Here is a 27,056-nt window from a genome sequence, read left to right on the forward strand (position 1 = left end):
TATATGCCCAGGAGTGGTATAGTGGGGTCCTCTGGTAGTATCATGCCCAGTTTTCTGAGGAATCGCCAGACTGATTTCCAGAGTGGTTTTACCAGCTTGCAATCCCACCAGCAGTGAAGGAGGGTTCCTCTTTCTCCACATCCTCACCAACACCTGCTGTCTCCTGAGTTCTTTATCTTAGCCATTCTGACCAGTGTGAGGTGAAATGGATGATATTTTCAAGATGCCTATTCTTAATCTCTGTACTTTGGATACCATGAGAAATTGATGGGTTGGCATCGTCCACCACAACATGTGAGCAGTGATCCTCCTTTTGGTAACCTGGGTCTCTTGCTCATAGCTTGCCTAATGGTCATGTTTTCATGCTGTTGTTCATGTCCACAGACACTTGAATATTGCAAAAGAAGGTTTTACTCAGGCTAGCTTAGGCCTTCTTGCAAATCAAAGGAAGCGACAGTTGCTGATTGGACTTCTGAAGTCGCTGAGAACCATAAAAACATTGGTATGTATGAGTCACTTTCTCAAGATTAATGCTTGCAGACTAGAGATGGTTCAGCAGAGAAGAGCTCAAACTGCTCCACTAGAAGACCTGGGCTCAGGTTACAGCTGCTGGACCACCTCGGTGGGCTCACAGCTGCTGACAGTACTAGGCGCCTTGTGGTCTAGAGCCTCTGGCTTCATTGGGCACCTGTGCTCACATGCTCTGCCTACTCCTACTGCTGCGTGCACACAGTTTAAAATTGGAAAAACCAGTCTTTTAAAAACAGTTATTTTCATAATTGAAACAGAATTGACTTTTTTTGTTTTTTTTTTTTTTCAGCAAAGAACTGATGTACGCTTAAGTGAAATGCTGGAGGTCAGTGACCAAACTGTAAATTTCTTGGTGCTAAATTAAAGTTACAAAGAAAAATCACAGAGGACAAACTTCTGATCTGTGTTTTTCTTTGATCGGTATCTGCTGTAAGGAGAATATTTAACAGGAAAGGTACTTGAGCCTTTCTTGTCAACATATATTTCATTTGGAAAATGAACTTTGATTTGGAAAACATTTATTTTGTAGTAGTATTTGCATGCTGGTTTTAGACTTTTGATTGTGTCCAAACAATCAAATAAAATTTCCCAGTTAATATATAGAAGTTATTTGTGAAATGGGTAATATTTTCTTTATATTTGGTATCTCATATAGTAATTCATTTCCTGAGCTAGCCATCTGCTTTCTTTCGTAGTAGGTTTTACTATAGCATAATGACATATTAAATATTATAGGAAACTTATACTTGATCTCTTTGGGGTAGGTGCTTTGTTACTTTCTTAGTATCCCTAGTGGTTGAATTATTTCTGTTGGATTTAAATGCAAGCCTAAGGAAATATTTTTGAAATTTTCCATATAACCAGTGTTATTTCTCTACCATAACTAATAAACTAGAGTGTGAGACATCTATTGGAAATACTCATTTGAAATTAAAGTACTATTTGGGTAACAACATGTTCTTAAGTTGCTGAGTTAGTTACTATGACTGAAACCCCAGGAAAATAAACTTCCAGAAGGAAGATTCCCTCAGGGTTTCAGAGATGTCAGTTGATGGCCACTGGGTCTGTTAGGTATAAGCCTGAGACAGAGGGCCCAGCAGGTCCCACTTCCCTCCCCCTTCCCAGCTAGGAAGGGAAGAGGATGAAGACTGGAGGAGCTGGCGGGGACTTCAGCACTCCTCAGGGGCACACCACAGTCACCTACTTCCTGCCTTAGGGATCCTTCTAGAAGGCTGCATTGCAGTCTGGTCACCAAGACTCTGTCACATTTTGTTTTGGGAGACAGTTTTAAGCTATGCAGTTACCAATATTTGTTCAGAAATATTTTTTTCACTTTCTTTTTTCATTTTTTATTAGTTATATATATTTTTAAGTCAATATATTTTTTATTTACATCTCAAATGATTTCCCCTTTCCTGGCTCCCCACTCCCCGAAAGTTCCATAAGCCCTCTTTCCTCCCCCATTGCCCCATCCACCCCTTCCCACTTCCCTATTCTGGTATTGCCCTACACTGCTGCACTAAGTCTTTCCAGGACCAGGGGCCACTCCTCCCTTCTTCTTGGACATCATTTGATATGTGAATTGTGTCTTGGATGTTCCAGATTTCTAGACCAATATCCCCTTATCATTGAGTGCATACCATGATTGATCATTTGACACTGGGTTACCTCACTTAGTATGATGTTCTCTAGCTCCATCCATTTGTCTAAGAATTTCATGAATTCATTGTTTCTAATGGCTGAATAGTACTCCATTGTGTAAATATACCACATTTTTTTGTATCCATTCCTCCACTGAGGGACATCTGGTTTCTTTCCAGCTTCTGGCTATTATAAATAGGGCTGCTATGAACATAGTGGAGCATGTATCCTTATTACATGCTGGGGAATCCTCTGGGTATATGCCCAGGAGTGGTATAGCAGGGTCCTCTGGAAGTGACATGCCCAGTTTTCTGAGGAACCACCAGACTGATTTCCAGAGTGGCTGTACCAGCTCGCAACCCCACCAGCAGTGGAGGAGTGTTCCTCTCAGAAATATTTATTGATTGTGTGGTGGTAAAACATTTCAAATCACTATGAACAGAATGCAGACCTTTGGCACATTTTCTAAATGCATTATAAGAAGATATTATAACTGCTAGAGAGACACTCCCTGGGGAGCAGCTTCTGCCCCTCTAAGTGGTGCTGACAGGCTCAGTGCTAAATACCGCTGCACAGCTTTTTCTCCACATGTATCTTAGGCCTGAGGTTAGTTGCCTCTAAATTGCCTGCTTAGTTACTTGTCAGTCATTAGTTTGATCTTGTTTTAAGAGATATATTGTTAGCAAATCAATAGCAGTGTGCTTCTATCAGGTTTTCTAAGGACTTGCTTCAAGTCTAATGGCTTTCCTTCTGTCTTAAGGAAGAGGACTATCCAGGAGCTATTCAGCTGTGTCTGGAATGTCAGAAGGCTGCCAGCACTTTCAAACACTACAGCTGTATAAGGTACGGCAGCATATACATTTTAACCTGATTCAGTAGTTTTAATATAGGAATTTTTCAACATACAATGTTAATAAGCATCGAGGTTTAATATGAACTTGGTTTAATGTTTGTGTTCTTAATTGGGCACCACAGTAAAATACCTAACAGCTGTTAAGGTGTGGAAGAGCACAGGCTTTCCAGTCCTGCCTCTTCAAACTCTTTCATATTCTTTCCAGTCTCAGTGATGCCGTTTTTATGTAATAATACATAATCATAGGTGAGAATAAACCTGCTCTCATCTTCCTTGCATCTCTTGGGGACGATTGGTATTGTAGAAATACTGAAGTATTGCAGCTTGTATTAAAGGTCCAGTTGGTTCAAGTGGTTGGTTTGCTGAAAAATTAAATATTATTTCAGTTTATGCAATAATGGTGTTTGTGGTATTTAATGGTTGTGTTTTATCTTTTGCTTAAAGTAGTTGTTTGAGAATACCCAGTACTAAACTGGCCGCCATTACTCTCGGTCGTCATTATAAAGCTCGACAACAGCATTTACATGAAGCGAGATTATCTGAGTGAATGCAGAATTACCTCTGCATGTTGACTGTCCTCAGGAGCTCCCTTCCTCCCTTTTCACTCATAGTTTAAGATTCTCACCTTGCTAGGAAGTGAATCCAGGTCCTTGCACAGATCCTTGGAAACTTCTGACATGTTCTGAGTTCTGAGAAAACAGAGCATTCATTTAGTTCTTTGTTTCTGGTACCTGTTGTGGTGGTAATAACTCAGCGTTGGGAGTGAAATCGTTGAGACCGCTGTGCATTTTCTAAGTGTTTATATCAGGACATGGAGAGCCATACACAGTGTAGTCAGTCCAGATCCTTGATGTGCTCTTGCCTGGGGCAGCTGGGATTAGAACTGGGTGTGCAAGGCTCACACACTGGGAACACTGGTCTCACTCTCCTCCAGAAGCTGCCTTTGGGGTGTCCTATGAGGACCTGAAGGAAAACGGGGGGGGGGGGGGGGGGGTGGTGGAGGTGAGTTAGGCCAGAATAAAAGAGTCATGGATAAGAAATTCCTGCACCACGAGTAAATCCTTCGCTTTAGAAATGCCAGGAAAAATGAGGGCTGAGAATATCTGTTGGATTCACAGCAACAAAGACGTTATGGCAGACCATTTTGGGGTCAGATTTAGTGAGAGTTGGCTGAAGGGTAGGTGTAAAATGGGGAACTTTTGTGGAAAACATGGAATTAAGAAAAGAGGGACTTGAATATTTGAAACTTGTTGGAAAAGAGTGAGAAATGGAAAGTAAAATAGAAGATGAAATGCCAAGAGTTTGCAAGGGTTGACTTTGCAAAGGTCACTGTCTATTACAGGAGGAAGAATGAATGAAGAATTTGGTGGCAGGAAATTGAGTACTGCCTAACTGTTGAAACTATACTTTCCATTAATTAAAGGTTCTATTTTCGTTATGCTAAAGTAAATGTCTTATGTAATAAGATTTGGCTGTAAAATGTCTGAAAGTAAGTCAGATTTGGGCTTTTTACATTTATCAGAGAGTTCCTCCCAAGAACTTTTATATTAATGAACATTTTAATACAAGGAAGAGGTGTTATCAGACATGAAATTGAATTTATACTGCCATCTAAATGGCAGTATAAATTAATAATTGCCTTATTTTAGATGATGCAGTGTTTAAAAAGAACGCACTGCTTGTGCACATGAATGAGCGTGGCTGCGGTGAGGAGAAAGGCTTGCCTTCTCTAGAGATGGGTAGAAGTTTGCCACAGGTGCCCTGTGTGTCTCTGGAAAGCTGTGGTAGCAGCTCACACCTCAGGATCCCTAAGGAGGTTGCTGGCTGGAGCTGGGTGTGTACCTCACGGCCAGGCCCCTCTCTGGCTGTGGTAGCATAGGCTGCTTTGTCCTGCCTAACTCCACTGCCTTCCCGCCTCCCGTTGACTCTTTGTGGTACTCCTTGTTCCTGCTTGGGGAAAACATACATTTCTTTCTTTAAAAATTTTTTTCTCACTGTTAAGGATGACTTTTAGTTTTATGTATTTGCAGTTCCATATTTATGCAGTATAAAGTGATTGATTTTCCTAAATAGTATGGAATGATGAAAACCAAGCCAATTAACCTATTGTGACCTCAGATACTTTCTGTGGTGAGAACCTCTGAGTTTCATGTTTACAGCAGCATTGAAGTGACTTGGTTACTTGAAGCGTCTGTGTTTTGTGCAGCAGAACTCTAAAAGCAGAGCTTGCTTTGTTACTTGTATCCTGTGCTTGGTGTCCTGTGATGATCCTGTGAATTCCCAGTTTTCACACCAGAGAATCAGTAAGAAACAATTTGATACTCGGCCACTTTTAAGAGTAGTACTTAATGGGATCTCCATATCCAAATTTTAAGTACTGTTTATCTTTCATTCTTGCTGAGTACTAGAGAATCATTAAATTTGTCTTTGTAATTATTTATTCGCCTACCTGCCTGCCTGCCTCTGCTCCCTTGCTGCTACCTAGGCCTGGAACTTGCTGTGTGTGTAAATTGGCCTCATACTCACCGATCTGAATACCTTTGCCTTCCTAGTGCTGGGGTTGTAATTGTGTGCTACCACACCTCACCTCACCCTGCCCCCCTCCCCGCCCACCCCCCAGTAGAAATGACTTTAAGAGAACTTCTTCATGAAGCAGAACATTTCTGTATTCTGATGGATTTTTTTTTTTTTAATTTCAGTTATGGTTTATCTTAACTGTATATCTACTTGGCTGTGTCTTACTTTGGCCTTGGTTGGTTGCAGGTTCTAGACACCTGACTCCTTTGTTTGAAATCAAAGGAAAGCTTGGGGGTTGAGCTTTAAGGTCAGTGGTCTACAAGGAAGGCCTTGGGTAGCCTAGGGACACCTTCTGGCTCACTCTGAGGGTTCTGAAAGCAGGAGAATGAGAACTTGCACATTTGCTTTTACATAAGGAAACAGTGGCCCTGAGTAGGAGACCTCACATCTCTAGTTTAACACTTGCTGTTCCAAGTGATACTTGAGGCTCTCAGTTGGTTACAAAATGAGGCAACAAAGAAGTATCTCCTCTGTGCCTTGCGTCTTTGTTGAGATGTGCGGTTTCAGTATCTAATAAAACAAACCATAATACCAATTTTGTTCACATTATGACTGACAGAGAACCTCTGCAATGTTATTGGAAAATTCTTGAATTGATTGACATGGAGTCATATGGTTGGAATTTACTGGGAATACAATTCAGAATGTGTTATTTTAAAATGTATCTGAATGAAGTATTTATTTTTCACTTGAAATTTATGTAAATTAGCTTCAAGGAAAGTTATCCCAAGGAAAGTTATTGTAACTACTTTATTACTTTTCTTTCATTGGAGAGAAACTTCTTGACAGACCCTGAGAGTGCTGTGTTCTGTGCTGGAGTGTGAGTCGTTGGAACTACATTGTTGAGCACTGTACCTTTACCATACATAATGTTTAAAGTACCCTTTTTTTTTTTCTCAGAATATGATGTTGGCAGTTTTATGAACTTAAGTCACACAGTAAATGTCCACAGCTTTTAGCGTGGACATGTCTTTGCGTCTTTGTTTCCCCAAATTTGCTAGAATTAAGAATCCATACAGTTTGGCGATGCTTGGCTATTTAGCACTCTTAGAAATGGACTCCAAGCTTTGTGCTGATTATGTTCAAAATTAGGCAGAGGGTTTGAGGATAGATGTGGTTATAGCCAAAGCCACCTCCCTCGTTCTGCTGTGGTCTAGTCACCATGTAGATGCTTCATGGTATCTGGGATTGTTGACTTCATTTCACAGTGTTTGGCCTTCTTTGAAGTCTGTAGATAAAATTCTCTTTCCCATGTGTAGATTGGAACCCTTTGGGGTGGGCACTAAGATAAACATGCTGTTAATTTTCATGGGATATGGATATTAAATATTAATTTAGAATTCCATTTATTTACATTTATTCTAAATGTTTTTGAACTTGGTGAGGCCAATATACAAAGATGTGATAACTGAGAAACAGGTATTCAGGAAACCTTAGAGAAGAAGCAGTCTTTTGAGTTAACCGACCTTAACAGCAAAGTGATGTCCAGGGATCTTAAGGAAATTCGCTTGAAACACCAGCTTTAACTACCAGACCAGGCAAAGTTCAGTACAATGCTTTTATTTTTGTATGAAGGTTTTATTTATTTTCAGCTTTCTTAAGACCAATTTTTATAAGTGTATGTGTAAAAGCATTTAATTAGTTATTTATGGATATGTTATCTTTACGTTTTCTTTAGTGATGTCCAGACTCAGCAGTAGCATTAGTGGCTTCTGCTGATCTTGCAGATAGCTGTTAAAAGCTTTTAGCCTCCTATCTTAGAACTAGTGATTTTTTTTAACCTAATGTAGCTTTTATTTATCAAAATGTTTATGGGTAACTCTTTTGAATATGTTCTGATTAATTGACTAAAATGGCTTGAACTTGCATTTCTAACTAATACCGAAGGGCTTCTTTAACAGCTGTGCATCCAATGCCTGCTCCTTTATCACTAATTTCTCTCTATGTATATTTAATTAGTAGTCATTGTGGTCAAACTGCAGTTGTAGATTCTGAGAGCCTTTTTAATAAAATTAAATTGATTTCTAGATTTTTATGTTTATAGTGTTCTACATGCTATTTACATAACCATTTTCACAGAGAATGATGTAACTATAAATAATAACTTCTATAAAAGCAGCCAGAGTTACAATTTTATAAATAAGCAACCATTTTTATAGTGATCGAATGGGTGTGAATGAATTTAGAAATACTTCTTTTCCCTCCAACGTGAAACTGTCCCTAAAAGAACGGGGTCACCAGTTTGAAAGTACCATTATGTTGCCATCCTCGCCCTCTCAGAGCTCAGTTCACTGGGTGCAGGAGGGTATCTGGATTTAGCTGTTTATCTTTTTGTTGCTGAAGCACTTGCAGGGTCTAATAGGACTGTTTTTTCTGACGGGACTCCTTTTGTCTTTATAGTTTGAGTTATTAAAGCAGAAAATGCAGGCTAATTGATGATTTTTCTTTACGTTGCAGATTTGACCCATAGATATCTGTTACTGGCTCTCTGAGTCAGGTAGTGAATTTGGTCCTGGGGAGTTACTGAGGAATAGTGACTGTCTCCTGGAGGCTTCCCCTGGGCACACAGTCACAGATACCCATTATAGGGGACCAGGAAGTGAGCAGAAGATCTCCTAGAGAAGGTGACAGTTAGGATTCAAAGCTAGATGCATGTTTGACAGAAGAGGTACTCAGCTGTGACCACTGAGCAGGAATAAGTCTGGGATTTCAGTGAGTAGTGTGTGTGTCCACATGGATAAAGGGTAGCTCTGGAAACTGGATGAGAAGTCAAGGGTCTCACACTCCATGCCAACTTTTGCTTTGTCCTTATTTTGGGGAAGCTGCCAAAGTGTTTATCGACTGTGGGACAATAATGTGATTTTTACTTCTGCTTTGGGTGCTGTAAACATTGCTGTCTTAAGAACCAGCCAGGCCGCAAAATCATGAGAGTGTAGATAGAAGCCCACATGAGTAGGACAGGCAGCCTATGTGGCTAAGGAGAGCTTGTTCTAAGTATTCCTCTAAGCCATTCCTGTGGGTTCTGCTGTATACCATGTATTGGTTCTGGCTAGAGATCTGATTATTTCTAAGGTATCAACCCTGAAACCCTGGTGGACGAAGGATGTAGTTTTGCCCACTGTCAGTTTTTACCAGAGAGTATAACTGCCAGTGTCTGACCTCAGGCTACAGTATGCATATGGCAAGCATTATAAACTTTAAAAAAGCAAAATTCCCATTGTAGGCTTCAACATTTATCCTTAGACATCGGACATGTCATGCTTCTGTTTTGCCATTCTGGTAAATTGCTTTGTACCTGTATAGCTGTCTATGTGGCCATCTCCCTGTGATGATGCAGTGAGAGACTCAGTTAGGACTTCACAAGGAGCTTGTTGAGGTATATAGCATGAGGGTAGGGTTGTCAAGGGTGCCTTTGACAACGAATGGTCCTCCTTATTAAAAAAATTATGAAATTTCTCCCAGAGACTAATGACATCAGAAATAAACTGTGTGTGTGTGTGCGTGTGTGTGTGTGTATGTGTGTGTGTGTATGTGTGTATGTGTTTCTACCTTAAGTGACTAGTGTGCTTTGATACTATGGATGATGAATTGTGTATTGTAATCCTCCCTGTTTGCATGGTCTACAAGGAATTTGAAAGTCAAGTTTATCATGAGCAGGTGACATTGAAACACCCAAGGTTTCAATGTTTTGAACTAAATCTTTTACTCCTTTTTATTATTAAAATTTGTGGGTTTTTTGAGATTATTTTGTGAGTAGATTTATTTTATTAGACTTCAGAGACCTTTTTTGGTAATATATAATTTTAATAATGTCAGCTTTAAAACAAATAGGCCCTAAGAATTGTGTATACACTTTGATTAGATGTGTATACCACACTGGAACTGCTATGATGCAGAGTGTGGGCTGTAGTAGCCTTTAAAGATATCCAAAGAGTTTGTTGAGATGTCCCCTGTGTCATGCAAATGCTAGAATATTCCATTTGTTCCACAGTCAGCCAGAATTTGAAGGTGCAATCTTTAATTCTTTAAAAATAGTTCTTGGCCATTCTGCTTGTTCGCTTTGCTGTCTTTTGTAGTGGCTTCTTCCGAATGACTAATGGGCTCCTCACCACTTTCTTTTTAACTGTTGTGGTGGTGCTGGTGCTGGTAGTGGTGCTTGTGGTGCTGTTTCTGGTGCTGTTTCTGGAGGTGGTGCTGGTGCTGGTGTTTCTGGTGCTGTTTCTGGTGGTGGTGCTGGTGCTGGTGCCGCTGGTGCTACTGCTGCTGGTGGTGGTGTATGGCAGTTGAATAGTCTCTATCAAGTATCTGTTGCAGCATTCACCCGCGATGTTACTCCACTCTGTGTCCCTCTGTCAGCAGCATGCAGTCTCCACTGCTGTAGCTTTACAAAAGGCCTTGCTAACCTTGTTCTCTAAGATTTAAGTTGCCACAGAGAGCTCAGAAGCTGCTTATTCGGTTCTCCAAATAAAAAAGAATGCTTGGTTGGCTTTTAGAATTTAGCCAACCAACCAATTTAGCCAAATTAAAATTTGGTTATTGTAGATCACTTGGTGAGCATATTGTTGAAATTTTTGATCTGCTAACATGATGTGCTATTTTATGGTTTTAAGCCCAATTTATTTCAGCTCCACATTACATTACATAGCTTTTGTTGATATTTGGTCTCCTTAAATTGTATTTGTAAAGTGTTTATTTTCTTCATCCCTGTGTTATAGATTAGCTTCTATTTCAGAATTAGTTAATCTCAGATTAAGTTAATTTCAGAATTAACTTTCTGAAATTTTACTTTTTAATTTAATTTTAAAATATACCATGAACTTTTAGTTCTTAATTATCTGTAGATTCTTCAGTTATTTTTTTTTTCTTTTCTAACATCACTGCACATACTATGGGTACTGGTTTTCTGTTTATTCATCAATGGTATTTAGCTCTTGATGCCTCTATGTTTTATTTGATAGTGAGCTAAATTCAAAGCTGCAGGATACTTTGGAGCAAATTGAGGTAAGGAGTTTTATTATAAATTGGGTAGCATTTTCCTTTTGGAGGTTTTTAGCTAGTGCAGACACAACACTATTTTCTGTGTTTGTTTTATTTCTCTTGTCCCTAGATCATTGCACTCAAGTCTCTTGTGTTTCATTTGAAATTTCCATGAAATTAAATCAGATTTAATCTGCTTGTAAACTAAATTTCTAGAATTAGGGGGACCTTAAAGCAGAATTTGAATATAACTTTTTCTAGAAATGCTAAGTTTCCAAATGGGAAATGAATGTGTTGTCATGTTGCTGTACAATATACTTTCCACATATTTTATTTTATAAATTACTTCTCTTTTTGTTCCTGTGACTTGATTTCCTTGTGTTTATTAATTGATAAAAAAAAATAACTCATAATTTCCAAAAACAGATTGGAGGTATAGAGATGGGAGGAGAAAGGTTCATCATGGAGCCTTCTGCCTCTTGCTCCTGCAGTCTTTGCAATGCAGTGAGCTCCGTTTAAAAAGCAGTGCGAGTTCCTGGATTCCCTCTTCACCTCCCGCTTTCCTGATCAGGATACTGTAGTTGTAAAAGTTAGACTATCAAATGACCTTCTGTGAAGGAACTCTGGTCATAGATACAATTATTTGGTAATTATAAGAATGTCTGTTTATTTGCTAATCAAAAGCAAGTAACTTGAATTCTGTAAGTAAACATTGGTCTGAATATTTTTAATGAGGGCTTTGTTAAAAATTGAGCATTTATTCATTAATACAAACAAAAATAGCAATCTGTGCATGTAGAAAATCATTCAAAGATGAAATAGAAACAGTAAGAAGTGCACATAAGATGGAAAGCTTAATTGGGATGTATTTTCAAAGTTATTTTTTGGTTGAGAATTACTTTTTCTTGGTTGCAAAAGGATTGTTATATTATTTTTAAAAATATTTTACATATTCAGCTTACATAATTGTATATTCTAGCAGATATTTGAGGAATAGTTAAGAATTTGTTTAGATATGTGAGGATAGTTAAGAAATATTATAAAATAAGGGCTCTTGAAATTTATGCTAATTTTGTTTCTTCTGGAATACTAGACATGGGTTTCAAGGTAAATACATTGCTCATAATGCTAATTATGTATACAAAACTTAATTATAATGGCTAATTGTAATTATACTTGGTTTCTACTAATCCAGTAAAATGGTAAATTGTTATTAGTTATAAATGGAGGGAAGATAGTCTTAATATTATGTTTATATTGCCTTAAAAAATGTTTCCTCATCAGCTCTTAACTTCTGTTGGTTGCATAGGAACAGCTGGATGTAGCTCTTTCCAAAATCTGCAAGAATTTTGACATTAATCATTACACCAAGGTTCAGCAAGCTTACCGGCTTCTTGGAAAAACACAGGTTAGTTCTGAGCAGATGTCACTCATAAGCCTTTATGATTGAGTCTGATTATTACCAATATGATATCCTTATAAACTTTCAATGAACAAAAGTGCAATGTAATGCTGAATTAATAATGGTAGCATCTTAACAGAATCTCAGAGTGTTAAATAATGTGACAGAAACATCCTAAAACTTTGCTTTAAAATGTGTTTGCCAGTTCAGATATTTTCACTACTTTAAGTAAGATTAAGAAAAGTATATTTTACTTGAGAAGCTGAGGCAGGAAGATTGCAAGCCCAAGGCCATAGCAAGAACCAACCAACAAGCAAACAAATAAATAAATAAATAAAGGAAGGGATGAAAAGTGCAAGCCAGTTATTTTCAGTGGGAGATTGCATTAGTATCTTGTACCTTCAGTTTTGGTCCTCTCAGATGGATCTTAATAAGGGACTTTATTTGTTCCTAGATAGGTTATCGTGACTTACTTAAATGATATATGTACTATTTCTTTTTCTTTTTTTTTTTTTGAGGGTCTTTTTTTTTTTATTCGATATATTTTTTTATTTACATTTCAAATGATTTTTCCCTTTCTGGCTCCCCACTCCCCAAAAGTCCCATAAGCCCTTTTCCCCTGTTGCCCCATCTACCCCTTCCCACTTCCCTGTTCTGGTATTCCCCCATACTGCTACACTGAGTCTTTCCATAACCATGGTACACTTATCTGCCAAATAGGTCCCTTGCATCTAGCAGATTTCCCAAGTACTGTAGCTTGCCATCTAATGTGTGGCTTTGCACACTCATTATCCATGAAGAACATGAAGCTGTCAGGGTTCAGGAATCACTACACAAACCACTGATCTCAGTTAAGCTAAAGTATTTTATTGAGCACGCCCCCAAGAACAATTGATCTGGACCACAAAAAAGGACCGGGGAGCCTAATTTTGCTACCAGTCTGACCTTAGGGCAGTCTTTTTATAGGAAAAACCAAGTTCAGAAATTGAGAAAGCAAAGGTGGAGTTAGTACTAAGTGTTTGACTAACTAGACAAAGCATTATCAGCTGACTGTTAGCTCACTGTACCATGTGAGGGTGCGAGAGGTGTGGACAGGGGAGTGTCAGAGCATCCTGGTAACAGGGCAGAAGTAATGCAACCACAGTGTTAGGACCTTGTAGGAGAGGTTTTCAGTGTCAGGAGTGGATAATTACACTTCTGGGGAGTAGAGCCTGAGAACCTCAACTTAATTTCACCTTATGATCAAAATGGAGACTGAATCCAAAATGGCTACAGTTATGTTAAAGGGAGCGGGCCTCAATAGAAACAAGGGAAATGGTGTGAAACTTGATTATATCTCCTCTATCTAGAATTATGCATTTAATCACTCAACCTTTACACATGATAGACACAAGCTTTTATCTTTTTCCTTTTTTTTTTTTTAATGGTTCCTACTTTTGGAAAAAAATTCAAGACTATACCAAATGCTTTGAATTCTGTTTAGTATTTAAAAGCCAATTTTTTTGTATTTTCTTAATTTTCATATTTTAAGCTATATCTTAGAAATAAGATGATGATATTTAATTTTCTTCAAAGACTGTTTTGTATTATTAAATATACATGGTACCTAATTACTATACTGCTCCAGGTCCCAGAGTATAAGTTGTCCTATATATCCTGTTCTAGTGTAACCACTGTAGTCAGTGTTCTATTGCTGGGAAGAAACACCATGACCAAGGCAAGTCTTAGAAAACATTTAGTTGAGAGCTTGCTTACAGTGTCAGAAAGTTACTCCTATTATCATGGTGGGGAGCATAGCACCACTCAGGCTTTTGTGGTGCTGGAGAACTGGCTGTGAGCTTTATAGCAAGCAAAGAGAGATGTGTATCTACCCCTACCTCCACACCACATTGATCATGGGACAATTTGGTCCATAGGGGTAATGGGAGCAGAGACTGGTACTTAAGCTGAATTACCACATCCAGACCAACTGTCAGGAGGCAGATCACCTTTATTTAGGTGATTTTGGGGGATTGAGGGTAGGCACATCCAGGATGGGCAAAGGTTTGGGAGCATAGGATATCTGAAATACATCATTAGCATAGGGAGTCATTTCAGGAATCCCAGGTGCTAGCTAAATAGGTTTTATCAGGACAAAGGAAATTGATTCTGTAATCTAATTGAGGCTACTTGACTTTCCTCCAGTAGAGGTATGTGTTGGGGCTTAGAATTCCCCAGAAAGGGGAATAATAAAGGGAGTCTTCCAAATTGCACCAAGCCTAAAGGCTATCTGGTCATGGTGGACTTTACCCTTAATTAGTTTTGCCACAAGAGATAGGGAGCCTATGCTGAGTTGGTCTCATGAAACCACAAAGCCTATGGCCAGTGATACACTCCCCCCAACAAGACCATGCCTCCCAGCAAGGACACACCTCCTAATCAGTCTAATTCTTTCAAACAGTTCACTCCCTGGTGATCAAGCATTCTAATCTGTAAATCTGTGGAAGCCATTCTTGCTCAAACCACCACAGATGCACATGTTAAGGTCGTAAGTGAAGATGCTGTCAGGCGATTTAGGAAGTGCTACAAAGAGCTATACCCAGCAAAACCAAGTGTGGTGGAAAAATACATATCTAAATAGATTACTCAGGAAAGGCTTCTCTGAGGAGCTAACCATTGAGAAAGCCTCTGAGCAGTGTAAGAGAAGGAGTGTGGTAGGACGGAAACACAGGTACAGTATGTGTGACATAGTTAAGAATGAGAACAGCAGCAGAGGTTCTCAGTTCACACTCAGCCTGAGTGGTGTGACACCATGGTTATATGAAAGTTGCTATGCAAACAGTGTGCACTACAGTTCATTCTAAGGATGATAATGATCTCTATGCTATCACTGTAGTTGATGAGGTTTTGCTTCTGTTTTGTCAAGTCTTTTGACATGTATTTAAGACTACGAAATTGTTTATTTTTCCTTTCCTAGACAGCAATGGATCAACTTCATATGCACTTCACTCAAGCCATTCACAACACTGTATTTCAAGTTGTGCTTGGCTATGTGGAGCTGTGTGCAGGAAACACAGATACAAAATTCCAGAAGCTTCAGTATAAAGATCTCTGTACGGTATGTATTATTGGTCGCTATCTTCTTCTTCTCTCCCTTAGGTTTTAAATCAGTAATTTCCCATTTTTTTCACCTATTGCCTGAAGATGACACTGATATAAAAGCAAACATGTTTTTCCTTTCTTTTTCTTTTCTAATATGGTTCTTCATAGAAAACAGGTGAGGAGTGGACATATTTAGGGTGTACTTTAGCAGGAAGTGTCACTGACATATAGCTCAGAGTGTGTCTACAGAACCCCAGTGGAAACTGAGCATCTGTTTGCTATTCATTGGGTTTCCCTCCCCCCCCCCCCTTTTTTGTTTTGGTTTGTTTCTTTGTTTTTGAGATATCTTGAGTTTGGGATTATCTCCCTTAGTCTCCTCTAAGTTTCCAATGCCACCATCTTAACTTGCTTGGTACCTGTTAACCATCAAGTGGCCTTGTAGATGATGATGCTAGTGTGGCTAAGTAGATGATGTGGTTAGTGTGGTTAGATGCTAAGTAGGTTATTACAAGTTTGTAATTTCAGTGAAATAGGAAATAATTCCTACTAATTCAAAAAAGCACTTTAAATAAATAAAGGTCTAGTCTTTTTACAGTAGTTAGCTCTGGTGTTTGTATCTGTTTGTGCATATTGTTTTCATATGCTTTTTAAAGTCAAGACTTTATGAGCTGGTCCTCTACATTCAAACTCTTAGTTCCACAATTAAGATGACTCTGTATGCTTTGATGAGTTTAGAAAAGTTATGCACAATGTGTTTCTCACTGTGTTTATTTTGGATTATTTTCACTTACAAAGCAGTGATGATATGGTGACCTTTTGAAATAGCTGTATTTTTAAAAAAAAAAATAAGATAACAAATATCTTAATCATTGTGAATTGCCTCTTGAGTAAATGCTTTTTAAAGTTACCCCTAAAATATTTCTGGTACCTCATTAAAAAGGTAATCATATATAGATGGTAGTAGTTGAACTATATGTAATTCAGTTGTGGGAACAATTGGTTTGCTAATATTCTAGAGCTTAGTCATAGAAACCAGGCATACATGTAAACTGTTTTCCAGTATGATGGAAGAATACAGCTTTCAGAGAGCAGTATTGACTGCCTGTGGCAGTTCTGGCCTAGCTTATAGCCTCGGGTGATTGCAGAACTTGGTAAATTCTTTACCAAATCTGGTGCCAAAGAAATGGACGGCCTGTGTGCTGTGCCACCAGTATTCAGCTGTTACCATCTTTCCTTTACGCTCCTGCATAGTGCCACCTCTGCACAGCTGCTCCTCCCTCACTGCACTAATGCTTAGCACAGGCCGCCAGGATGAACAGTACAGTACTTGAGAATCTATATCAGGCCTGCTGTGCACATGCTGTGTTCTTTGTGATTAAGGTTTTGGGGGTGGGGAGAAATGACTTCAATTCAGTTTGTTGATTAGTTTATCAGAATAATACTACTTAGTGACTGTGTTCTATAAAAGGTGGTGGTTATCTCAAGGAAGTGAAAGTAGAAGACCTTCCTTTGATATGGACTAAGGAAGTTGATGAAAGGAAACCTAAGCATATTTTTCAGTGGGACCAAGTCAAGTTCTCATTGGCAGCACTCAGACAAGTTAGTAATTCATGAAGGAATCTGTCACAGGACCTGAGGTTCTTAACTTTATGTGGTGGTGGGAGTCATTCCTGCCTCCTATTAAAAGTAGCTGGTGATGGTCAGCAGATGCAGACACAAGGTGTCAGGAAGCAGCGAGCACTGGAGACCATGATGCTGACCAGAGCTCTGGAAACACAAAGGGCAAGCCTGGGTACCTGTGTTTTGTGTCGCTATATTGTGGCAGCATTCTGAGTGAAGTACTTAGTCATAAGTTGTGTTTGAAAATATTAAAAATTAAGATAATTGAATGACAAAATAATGGGGAAGTAGACACCCTCTGAACAGAGAAGTGTGCTTCCTTTAATTAGGAAGATCTTGGGACTGAGGAGACTGTCGCTTGCTTTCTTCTTGGTGTTCTACTTAACCTCTCAGTCTGGGTGAGCAGAATTGAAGTAGTTTTAAAAATCCTCCTTTGTCAAAGGAAGTGGGCAAAAATTATGTCCTATTTTTATTAAGTGTTTATTAACTATTTTTATTAGCAGTGTCTCATGGTTCTTAAGCCTAGCAGAGAAAACAACCTCCATTTTTTACTATTTCTCTGGTTCTAGAAATTGACTTATAGCTATCAGCAGAAACAAAGTAAATGACTGATAGAAAACGATTTGAAAACTGCTGCTCTTAATTCAACAGTGTTCTTATATTTAAATAATTGAAATATTTAAATAAGTATGATCATTTCAGATAACATTACACATTTTATCATTTTTAACTTTGAAATATATGTTATAATTGCCTGTTTTATAATGCTAGTATATACCTGTTTGATTAAGGCTACTTATCAGCAGTTATAAACACCTAACGCTGATCCTCAAGAGACAATTTCTGTGCCACAGTTGTTATTTATACAGTACACTTTTTGTTTGTATCCCTGTTTAGCACTAATAATTAAGTGCCCAGTAGTTGAGAATGGCAGTTTTCTCCAAAAGCTGTTTGTGTTTTTAAGTCAGGAGTCTAGTCAGGTGCTAGGAATGCTCTGGGGCTATTCAGGAGTCATGGCCAAGGAAGTGACAAGGATGGGCTCCAAGCCCAGACCTGTCCGATCCAGTTCTGTTCTTTTTCTGCTGTTGTGAGGTGTTTTGGTGGTTAGAAAGTACATAAGATATTAACATAGACAGCGTGGCACACGCAGAAGTTAGAGATTTACAGCTGAGGGAATGTCTTTAAAGCATTCTCCACTTAGAGACAGAATTCAGTCCCTGTATAGATGTTTGCAGCTCACTGAGCCTAGTGCTGTTTTGACCAGGGACTGCCCATGATGTGGCACTTTCCCAGTGGTGTTCATGACGCTGTGGCTGTGTTGTGTGTGTAAATCTGAGTGTGTGTGTGTGTGTGTGTGTGTTTGTGCACGCACGCATGCACGCACACACACAAAAGCACTGTGGAATTTGGATCTCTGTAAGATACCACCTCTGTTGTCTGCATGTTCATTAGGATGTGAGTAGAGTGCTAAATCTAAATATGAAACAACAAAAATGCCCTAGAACCCTCTAGGGATTTCTGTTTGATCTTTCTGATTTTTTGATACACTTAATAGAGTTTTCTTATGAGTTCAATCATAATAAATAAAAGACTGTTAGCCTCCTATTCATCACTTTACACAATGCAACTTTGAAAAGATATTATTCGACTATTTACTTCAAAGTTCAGAATATAGGGTATTTACACTATACATTGAAAATCACCCAAACTCAGTCTATAATCAAGACTTCTTCACTTGAATTTTGCTCCTGGCAGTGGTTGAAAGAGAGATGGAAGGTCCTAGGCTTTCTTTGAACTGATTGTGGTGAGATGGGAGGTCAGATCCAGGAGTTTAGGCATCAGTCAAGATTAGATTAGGGACTTTTGTGTGTTGAGATTGTGTTTACGTTTCTTATTCACTGTGAGAGCCGGGTTTGGAGGTCCAGGTCTTGCAGTGGGGTACTTGTTGCTGTGTTCATCCAGGTTAGGAGGACTGAATGCTTTATCTATAGATGTGGAATTTTCTCCCCTTGAACATTATTTTATTTAAACTCTTCCTTTTCTGTGCTAAACATTGTTTCCCAGAGACTTCCTTATCTTCTGTCACTTCCACCTGCGCTGAAGTCCCTGAGCATGTAATACCGTGGTAGACCATGGAAAGGTGCTGGGGATCACACTCTGTTTCCCATCCTTAAAGGCACGTCAAGAAGAGGCTTTGACTGTTAGTGTTTCCTGAATTGATTATTCATAATGAATTGCACTTTTCTGTCTGTGAATGTAGACATGGAACTACGATGTCCAGCCAGAGTGTGAGCCGAGCTTCCTTGTTAGATGCTTAGTAACTGATGACTGACTTAAGCAGGTGATAACATGGGTCTGGGTACCTCTGTTTGTTTTATGGAAGGTGAAATGGCTCCAACGTGGTTTCTTCTGTACTACAACCTTCAGCTAGGGATAAAAGTCCATGCATCCCTCCCCTTCCCTGACCATACAGAATTATTGACTGCTGTGTCATGAGTTTGGTAGCCGAGCAGGGCTCACTCTGTAGGCCAAGCTGGACTTGAACTTGTAACACACCTGCCTCCATCTCTTTTGTGTTAGGTTATAGGTCATCCCTGGCTTGCAAATGATTTTAAGTACATGGCCAGGAAGAATTGTTTTTTGAGGGTAGATGCTAACCGCTTGAATGGTATAGTGGAAATGCTCAATTTTTATGCAGAATGACTCTAATTGCCAGCATAGGTTGCAAGTACATAAATTAATATGCCATAACTTATATATATTGAAAACACCTTAAAAACATTTCATTTATTTAGTAAAATGGTCTCTAAAGTTTATATTTTAAATATAAACTTAGATGAGAATTATTTTGCTGTTGTTAAATTTATTATTCTCATATGCTTGTAGACATTGATGTATTGGATTATAATAAAAGTTGAGGTTTTGGCAGACTTTTAGACAAGATCATTGATTCAGCTAGAGCTTTGAATCATTTATGCTTAAATCAGTGACAAACGGGTTTGCCGTAATTTCAATTTATTTTGAAAAAAGGGCAAATATTAATATATCTTGCTTGATACAGCTATAAAATACAGTAAGCTCACAAGTTATTGCATAGGAGAGGATCTTCCAAAGAGCTTAGGGGAGGAGGCCAAAGAGGGCAGAGGGGAGGAGCCCCAAGAGAGGAGAGGGGAGGAGCCCTAAGAGAAAGAGAGCAGAGGGGAGGAGCCCTGAGAGAGAGAGAGAGAGCAGAGGGGAGGAGCCCTGAGAGACACAGCAGAGGGAGGAGCCCCAAGAGAGTAAAGGGGAGGAGCCCTAAGAGAAAGAGAGCAGAGGGGAGGAGCCCTAAGAGAAAGAGAGCAGAGGGGAGGAGCCCCAAGAGAGAGTGCAGAGGGGAGGAGCCCATTGTTGTGGTTCTTTTCTTTTCTGAAAGAGCAGTCTTACTATACTGCCCAGGCCGGCCTTGAACTCATAGATCCATTCACCTGCCTCAGATTTCCAAAGAGTTAGAACTTCAGGCATACACCACCACATCTAGCTTTTCCCTCATTAGAATTCCATCTACACATGGTATATTAGTTCTTTATATATGTGTGTGAATTTTTTCAACTATATCGTTTGCATTTTGACTTGTTTATGGTGGTATAAATTCTGCTTTTTTATGTAAAAATTTATCATCTTTTTGTTTTGTTACCTCTGAATGTTGAGTTGTACAGAAGAGAACTTTGTATCAACATTAGAAAAGAAATGCTTCATATCTTTCTTACTGCTGTTTAGTTATATTTTTATTTAGCTTTCTTATTGTTCTTTTTATGTATAAAGTGGGTCTAATTTTGACTTTTCTACTGACTGTCTCGTTGCTGAACACTGACAATAACTGCCTAATGATGTGAGGAACCGCCTCCGCCAGGTGCTAGGTTTTCACGAGAGACTGGGCATTTTAATTGGTATCATATGAATTAACTTACGTAGAATCGTCCATACCACTGAAGTATCCTCATCAAGAATACCTTGACTTCCATTGGCTGAAGTCTTTTACATTTTTCATAGTGTCTCATGATTTTCCTTATGGAGTCTTTGAACATCAGTCGCAAAGATTATTCCTAAAACGTTTTTATCTCTTTTATTGTAAATGAGGTGCCTCACGCCATGCTTTAAATGGTTGCTAGTGATATGAGTCTTATTCTTTTTATAACCCACATATTGTTGCTGGGTTATTACTGAGTTAGTTTTATAGATCTGTAGGAATTTTCAGTTATTATGTCAGGTAGCAAATTAAAGTAGGTTTTTGTTTGTGTGACCCTTAGTTGTTCAATCAAATTATTTTGAGTGCTATCTCCCAAAACTGTTTAATAGTGGAGGTCAGTCTTAATATAGTCATGATTGGTTATTCAGGAATGGCACCTGGATGTTTCAGTGTCTGTGAAGCCGTCATTTGGGTTTTGCTTTCTTAGGCCTATTAATAGGGAAGACATTATTCATTTGTTTAGCAGTATTAAGTAAAGTATTCTGTCATACGCCTTCCATGGGCCCTCTGTTTCCAGAGGTTAGCTCTTGTGCTTTGTGGGTCAGCTTGGGAAATTTGACATGCTCATCTAGAAGTGTGCTGAGACATCCTGGTTAGTGTTCGGTAAATAAAGAGTTTTGGGAGAGTGAAGTCATTCTGGGAAGAAAAGGTCTTTTTGAGAGTGAGGTCCGCTGACATGAGCATCCAGGCAGCAGTCTGGAAAGGTGGGCAGGCATGCTGCATCGGCGCTGGGCCTGTGAGCATGCTGAGCAGCAGCCTCGCCTCACTCACCGCCTCACTCACGCAGCTGTCCACTTTCCTGAGCTCTGCCCGGCCAGCACTTCCTAGGACTACTGACCCAGGGCCTGAGCCCTTCTGTGCTTACCAGCAGAGTCCCTGCAGGTGGGCTGGTCACAAATGTCGCAGTGTGGCAAATGCTGCCTTACGGGACGCTGGAAAAGTATGATAGGAACAAAAATCCAGAAGGCCTCTTCTTGAAGATGTCAGAAATGGATGTAGAGCCTCTTGAAGGTCTTAAAGCTTCACAGTGTTCCACAGTTTTTGTTTGTAATACCTTGCTTTAAAATGTTTTACTTTACTGGAATATCTGTGAGTTCTGGAGTATCTGTGGAATTTGGAGATCTGTCAAAGTATTATTTTGTATTACGTAGACTGAGTTATAAATCCAGCCACCATTTTGCTAGTTGTGACTCTGGTCCAAGGATAAATGTAAAGCTATGTCTGCATAGTTAGACATGAGGTTGGAAAAGAATATTTGGGTGTTTAGTGATCTAGTTGGTGCCGTGAACTTGGGAGTGCAGTACCGAAAACTGAGGCCGACTCAAGTTTCATGTAGTAGCTGACTTGATTCAGAGCAGCAGACAGTTTGTACTCTGAGGGTTCAGAAGGGTCACATTAGGGAGGTGTTCAATCCCAGGGTCAAGCCTCACATTACAGAAGTCACACTTTGCATATAAATAACAATAGCAGAATAAACTTATTCCTGTCCACCTCAAGGTGCACAGAAAACACAAACTGTGTTATAGAGGGACAGTGATTATGAGACTCTTGTTTACTTGGAGTTTTCTCACAAGGTCTCAGAATTCCCCTTGCACAGTTCCATCCTTGGACCATGTCCCAACATTTGGTAAAACTAAAATTATAGAACTTACCTGTTCAATAATTTCTTGGATCCTTTGGTTCAGGGACTATAGTTGATTTACACTATATGAAGTATTGTTCCTAATGAGTAATGAAATGCTGTGTTGAAATGGAAATTACTTGAAAGGGTATTTCATTACTGATGTTCTTAGTCTATTCCATTAGAAGAAATTTCTTAACTTGTAATTTTTACTTGTATTTGACGAATAGTAGAACATTTTATTTTGAGTAGCTCTATTTAAGAAAATATAATTCTTGGGAATTGACTCCTTTTCTTTAGCACGTTACACCAGACAGCTATATTCCATGCCTGGCGGACCTGTGCAAAGCACTGTGGGAAGTCATGCTCAGCTACTACCGAACCATGGAGTGGCATGAGAAACACGACAGTGAGGAGACAGCTGCAGCATCTGGTAGGAAATGGTTTAATTTCTCATTTAAAACTGTTGCAGCATGTGCTACAGCTGTAGCTTGTGCCACGTTGTAAAGATGAGAAGGGACAAGGCCCACCTTTAGGACATGGGCAAAAGAAGTCATTGAGACCTTTAAGTCTCTGGGGAGTAAGCGGGTCAAAGGACTTTTCAAGTGGCGTGTAATTCTGTTTTTGAGGGTACATGTTGATAGCCCTAGTGCTCAATTATTTTGAAAAAGCTTAAAATTTTTCCTTTAGTGTTATCAATTGTAAACTTGGTAACAGATTAGTCCTTTTTAGATTTACAAGGAAAAAAAATACCAATGCTCACTATTACTCTGACTTGCAAGTTGTGAAAATTAAATTAGGTTCTAACAATTAATAATTATGTTGGTCAGTCAGCCTAGCCAAAGCAGCAAACAGCAAGCACTGAAATTGTAGGTTCAGTGAACAACTGAGGAAGGGACCAGTCGTTGTTGTCACTGCTCCATTGCTGTGAAGAGACACCAGAGCAAGGTGCCTCTTGTGAAACAACACATAAGGGGCTGAATTAAGGGTTTGCTTACGGTGAGAGGTTTTAGTTCATTGTCATCATGATGGGGAGTATGGCAGGCAGCATGTAGGCAGTAGCTGAGAGCTACATCCTGATCTGTAGTCAGGGGTGGGCACCCAGGTCTGGTATGGAATTGAATCCTCAAAGCCCACCCCTAATGACATACTTTCTCCAACAAGGCCATACTTCCTAATCCTTCTCGGATAGAGCCACTCTGTAGTGACTAAGCATTCAAAAATATGACCTTAGGTGGGTCATTCTTACTCAGACAACCATGTGCCACTCCTGGCCCTCATAGGCTTGTGACCATATTGTAATGCAAATTCAGTCCCATAGTCTTTATCACAGCCTCAACACTGTTTAAAAGTCCACAGTTCAACATCTCTTCTAGGATTCATGACATTCTCTTAATTGTAATCCCCTATAAAATAAAACTCAAAAGCTGATCACATATTTCCAATATACAGTGATGCAAATAATGCATTGCTATTCCCAAAGGGAGAAAGAAAACAGAGTAAGTAAACACTGAACCAAACAGCACCCAAAACCAGCAGGGCAAACTCCAAGTTTTGCATCTCATGGCTGATATGGAAGAGGCCCTCAGACCTCCAGCTCCCTTTGGTTATTAACTGCAGCATACCCGTGGGCTGGGTCCACACCCACACTGCAGCTCATCTTGGCAGCTGGTCCACAGCTCTGGCATCGCCAACATCTTGAAGTTTCTAAGGCAGTCCAGACTTCCTCTTCATAGCTTCACATATTTTTCCCAGCCTCCACACAGGGCCACCTCCTACTCATGCCTGACCTCAGGGTCTTTCCTTAGTTATGGAGGGACCAGAACCTCTTTCTTGTATCCTTGTCTCTAAATCCAGAGCCATGGGGCTGAAACTGCCACGTCTTGCTCTTTGGTGGGACTGGAGCTTGGCCCTTCCTCTGTACCATTGCATCATCTTTCTGCTGCTGACCGTTTCCTTCTCTGCTTTGCTTTCCCTTAATTCCTTTTTATAGGTCGTCAGCTTAGCTGGCTGGGGCCTTGCTCTGAATTCACTATTCCATTTATTCCATTTAGCATTCTTTCTTTAAAATTCTTATCTCCTTGAGTACTTGACAAGGCTCCAACAAAACATTTCCTGGCACTCCTTTCCTCCTCACACCATGTGTTTTGTATTTCCCTTGCCCATTTGCTCCTTCTCACTATAGATCTGCATAAGAACAGTCACTACTAACCAGAGCCAATATTGGGCTGCCATCAGATCTCCTCTGCTAACCCTGTTAATCCAAAACTCTCCAATTTAGCCTCAAGATGATGTTTTAGGACAAGGGCAAAAAAAGTAGCCATATTCTTTGCCAGAATATCATAAGAATGATCTCTAGGCTACTTGCTAATATTCTTGTCTTCTGAAACTTTTTCATCTGGGCCATCATAATTTACATTATTCTCAGTACCATTGTCTTCTGTACTCTAGCATGATCCATGATGACTCAGGAAGATCATGTTTTTCTAATCCACAGTCGCAGAGTTCACATTCTACCAATAAGCAGCATGGGTAGGCCTGTCACAGCAATACTCTCCCTCCTGGCACCAACTTCTGCCTTAGTCTTTGTTACATTGCTATGAAGAGATACTGTGACCACAGCAACTCTTTTTTTTTTTTTAATATTTTTATTTTCTATATTCTTTGTTTACATTCCAAATGATTTCCCCTTTCCCAGATCCCTCTCCCCATATGTCCCATAAACCTTCTTTTCTCCATCCCTTCTCCAGTCACCTCCCTCTTTTTTCTCTGTCCTTATATTCCCTTCCAATGCTAGATCAATCCTTTCCAGGATCAGGACTGTCTCCATACTTCTTCATGGGAGTCATTTGTTATGCAATTTGTGCCTTGGGTATTCAGGGCTTCTGGGCTAATTAATATCCACTTATCAGAGATTGCATTCCATGTGTATTCTTTTGTGATTGGGTTACCTCGCTTAGGATGATATTTTCCAGATCAAACCATTTGCCTAAAAATTTTGTGAATTCGTTGTTTCTAATTGCTGAGTAGTATTCCATTGTGTAAATATACCACATTTTCTGTATCCATTCCTCCTTTGAGGGGCATCTGGGTTCTTTCCAGATTCTGGCTATTATAAATAAGGGTGCTATGAACATAATGGAGCATGTGTCTTTATTGCATGCCGGGGAATCCTTTGGATATGCCCAGGAGAGGTATAGCAGGGTCCCCTGGAAGTCTCATGTCCAGTTTTCTGAGGAACCTCCAGACTGATTTCCACAGTGGTTGTACCATCTTGCAGCCCCACCAGCAGTAGAGGAGTGTTCCTCTTTCTCCACATCCTCACCAATACCTGCGGTCTCCTGAGTTTTTGACCTTAGCCATTCTGACTAGTGTAAGGTGAAATCTCAGGGTTGTTTTGATCTGCATTTCCCTAATGACTAATGATGTTGAGCACTTCTTAAGGTGCCTCTCGACCATCCGAATTTGTTCAGGTGAAAATTCTTTGTTTAGATCTGTACCCCATTTTTTAATAGGGTTATTTGGTTCTCTGGGGTCTAACTTCTTGAGTTCTTTGTATATATTGGATATTAGCCCTCTATCAGATGTGGGGTTTATGAATATCCTTTCCCAATTTGATGTATGAGGTCCCATTTGTCAATTCTTGATCTTAAAGCTTAAGCTATTGGTGATCTGTTCAGGAACTTTTCCCCTGTGCCCATGTCCTCAAGGGTGTTCCCCAGTTTCTTTTCTATTAGTTTCAGTGACCACAGCAACTCTTATGAGAGAATCATTTAATTAGGAACTTACTGTTCTGAGGGTGGTTAGCATGCTGACAAGCAGGAAGATGCTGGAGCAGTAATAGAGAGCTACATCCTCATGTGAGAGAGCCTAGGCCTGCCATGGTTTTAAAAGTTCAAAGCCTGCCCCAGTGGCACACTGCCTCCAAGAAGCCATACCTCCTAATCCTTCTAATTGTTTCAAAGAGGTCCATTCCCTGGAGACTAAACATTAAAATATATGAGCCTATGGGGAGCCATTTTTTCACACCACCTACCACACCACAACAACTTGTGGCTTTCACAAGCAGGTGCAGATATACACATGTGCACCGTGTGCACACCTGTTCACATTCACCTACACACACACACACACACACACACACACACAGAATTTTACTTTTAAAACAGTAATTTTATTACCATCATACTGTGTCATACAGTTCAATGCAGATAGTCTATTTGCAAAATGTAGAAGGCATGGGATAAGCTAGAATTGCTAACCAGTGGGTTGGTGGTGCAGCTCAGTGGTAAGTGCCTGCTGAGTACATGGGGCCATGGTTCAGCCTAAGCTGGAATTCCTAGGCTCACTGAGATGCCAGGTTTTCTAAGGCGTATTCTATTTTGTTAATATTTTAAATTTTTTCTAGTTATAAGCTGTAGTAAGATGTTTTAGCACCATTTTTGTTGTCTAATAAGTAACTTAAAGATAAACCAAAGAGAACACAAATGCCAGCCCAGACTACTAAAATATCTGATTTTATCACAAAATGTTTTTAATTCCACTTTCAATTAATCTAGAAAGGTTGCTTGTGTCTACCAGTTTATCTGTATAATTTTTCATGAAATAGTCCATTTTAGCATATTTTTCTATATATTTCTTGAATTTTATCAGAAATATTTTCCATGTAAATCTTCAATTTTGCCTATATAAAATTTTCCATGATAATCTTCAATTTTAACATGTTTTTCTACATTTTTCTACAATT

General features: G+C 39.4%; 1 protein-coding gene across 1 annotated transcript in view; it reads left to right on the forward strand.

Annotated features, from left to right (window-relative positions):
* Vps50 (VPS50 subunit of EARP/GARPII complex) overlaps positions 1–27,056 on the forward strand; it is a 113,926-nt gene that overhangs the window by 29,591 nt on the left and 57,279 nt on the right. The window contains exons 7-13 of the mRNA XM_052173201.1: positions 385–502; positions 821–856; positions 2,933–3,015; positions 10,561–10,603; positions 11,889–11,987; positions 14,938–15,078; positions 22,610–22,742. Of these exons, the coding sequence (XP_052029161.1) occupies positions 385–502; positions 821–856; positions 2,933–3,015; positions 10,561–10,603; positions 11,889–11,987; positions 14,938–15,078; positions 22,610–22,742 (653 nt within the window). The remainder of the gene's footprint in view (positions 1–384; positions 503–820; positions 857–2,932; positions 3,016–10,560; positions 10,604–11,888; positions 11,988–14,937; positions 15,079–22,609; positions 22,743–27,056) is intronic.

This window comes from Apodemus sylvaticus, chromosome 2 (genome assembly GCF_947179515.1).
Source record: "Apodemus sylvaticus chromosome 2, mApoSyl1.1, whole genome shotgun sequence".
Taxonomy (NCBI): domain Eukaryota; kingdom Metazoa; phylum Chordata; class Mammalia; order Rodentia; family Muridae; genus Apodemus; species Apodemus sylvaticus.